General features: G+C 40.1%; 1 protein-coding gene across 1 annotated transcript in view; it reads left to right on the top strand.

The window, feature by feature from the left end:
- Positions 1–1,518: 1,518 nt before the first annotated feature.
- Positions 1,519–2,289, top strand: part of LOC104470669 (transcription factor AP-2-delta-like) — a gene marked incomplete at its 3' end in the record, with an annotated part of 1,474 nt that continues 703 nt past the window's right edge. Inside the window, 1 exon segment of the mRNA XM_010085671.1 lies at positions 1,519–1,557. Coding sequence (XP_010083973.1) covers positions 1,519–1,557 — 39 coding nt within the window.

Raw genomic sequence — 2,289 nt, 5'->3', positions numbered from 1 at the left:
AAAAGGAAGAGGAAAGCGAGAGCGGGAGAGAGCCACATGCCTATTTGCCTGCGGCTTATTATTAAGACACCTTCGCAGCTTAAACGCTGAAAAGCCACCCAAATTAAATGGCAATTAACAGCCAGTTACACCCTCTCCTATCTCCAGGCTCATCATTTGTGGAAGCTAGCTAGCCATCAGCAGAGCCACCCTGGCGGGAAATGCCATTTGGGCTTGGCATCTTCTGGGAGGGAGGGTGATACCCCCCATCCACCCTCCCCACCCTCCCGCTGCCCCCCCGGGCGCTCTCCGTGAGGAGCCCGCAGTCACTTCGGGGGCTGGAGAGGCACTACCTCGGGGCAGAGGGATGGGTTTTTTGGGGGGAGATGCAGGCAGAGGGGACTTGTTCCCCGAGTGGCAACTTCCTCGGACAGGTGTCATTAAATAAAGAAGTAACGCACCCCTCCAGCTTTGCAACCCAGGGCTACACAGCCTCACTGCGTTCCCATCCCTAAAATATATCGGCATTTGGAAATGTTGAAGGGAAAAGAGCTAGCAGTGGTCTGTTCCCTTCCTTGTTTTTCTTTCTCTTATTAGAGACGTAATTCCCAGATCTATATGTATTTTACCTAGAATTCCAATATAATATGTCACTGCAATGATACTTTTTGGTCTCACACGAGTTTTGTGTTGGAAAATGCTATTTAAAGAAAGTCTGTAAGATAGCATATTAGGAAGCTTTAAAAACAAGTTGGAGTGTGGGGTGGACTTAAATTCGATGTAAATGCAAGGGTAAAAAAAAAAAAATAACCCACATAGTTTTCATTAAAAAAAAAAAATACGGTTAAACAGACACACATACAAATGTGCAATCTTATATTCTGGTTTGTATTTAAAAGAAGTATAATCAACAGGAAGGAGCACTTACCTATTGGAAAGGATGGTTTAATAATATATATTAATATATATTAGCTTTATGTCTTCCCAATAAAATGTACACAAAGTACCCCCTTCGATCAGATTAACTCCCATATTAGCCTGGGTAAGAAAAAGCATTCTAAAGAGTGGAGGAAAAAATGTATAAAAATGTTGAAAGAACCTACAGTTCCTTATTAGGCGAAGATACAATATTTATTCCTTGTCTCCTGGGATGAAGCTCCTCTATCTATTGTCCTCCCAGTTCTCAGTGCTGATGCTTAATTTTCAAAACTTCTATATTACCAAGGGACCTACGACATCAGCCAAAGAAATACCCAGCAAGTACAAAATCTGATCCAGGGAGCAGCTTTTGTGCAGAGGGAAAATTTTGTTCCTACAGGTTTTTAAGGAGGTGCATGGAAAAGCGAAAGATCTGATCTATGCAGATACATTGCAAATTCTCTCTGTCTGTAGAGATTTTTTTCTTAAAAAAATTGGGGAAATACATGAACTTTGGATTTTGTATTTTTTTTTTTTTAATTTGGAGAGGGGAATTTTATACAGAGTCCCTCTTTTTTTTTTTTTTTTTTTTTTTTTTTTTTTTTTTCGGAGAACCAAAAAATGTCAACTACCTTTCCAGGTCTCGTCCACGATGCAGAGGTATTTTGTGGGTGTGAGTGTGTGTGTGTGCGCGCGTGTGTGGATGTGTGTGTGCATGTGTGTGCATATGTGTGTGTGGATGTGCCTGTGTGGTTGTTTCCATTTTTTTTTTTTAAATCCATATTGGACCGTTACATTTAATTATAATCCGGCTTCAGAGATAACTTAAAGAAGTATAGAGAGAAAATTCGTTATGACATCTGTCGCCAGAAAGGGCAACTCATTACCACGTTAAAACCGTTGCCAGAACGAAAATCAGAATAATACCCCTAATAATATAATGAAGTGGAGAGAAATCACCACCAGCTAGCCAGGAATGGGGAGTTCTCACTAAAAAAAAAAAAAAAAAAAAAAAAAAAAAAAAAAAAAAGACCCCCCTTTTCTTTCGAAACACAGGGAAAGGAGGGGGGGGGAGAATTTTAGATCTGATTCGTTATTTTTAAAAAAGAAAGAAAAATAGGGGTTCGAAAAAAAAAGAAGAGAAGGAAGGAAGAAAGGAAGGCGAGCAGGCGGCAAAGCTTTCTCAATGTGTAACGCTGGAACATAGGGACGGGACTGGTGTGTATTCTCGGTAGTTTCCTCTGTTTGATGACTTTTTTTGTGTGTCAGTCCCAGATATTACAGCTGTGATCAGGAGGTGGATGGTTAGGTGGATGGCTGGACAGACAGAAAGATAGATAGGGTTTGGTTTTGGGTTTTTTCTTTTTTTTTTTTTTTTTTTTTTTTTTTTGG

This window comes from Pterocles gutturalis, unplaced genomic scaffold (genome assembly GCF_000699245.1).
Source record: "Pterocles gutturalis isolate BGI_N339 unplaced genomic scaffold, ASM69924v1 scaffold13250, whole genome shotgun sequence".
In the NCBI taxonomy this organism is placed as follows: Eukaryota; Metazoa; Chordata; class Aves; order Pterocliformes; family Pteroclidae; genus Pterocles; species Pterocles gutturalis.
The sequence above is the reverse complement of the archived record's forward strand: the minus strand, read 5'-3'. Positions and strand labels throughout refer to the sequence as shown.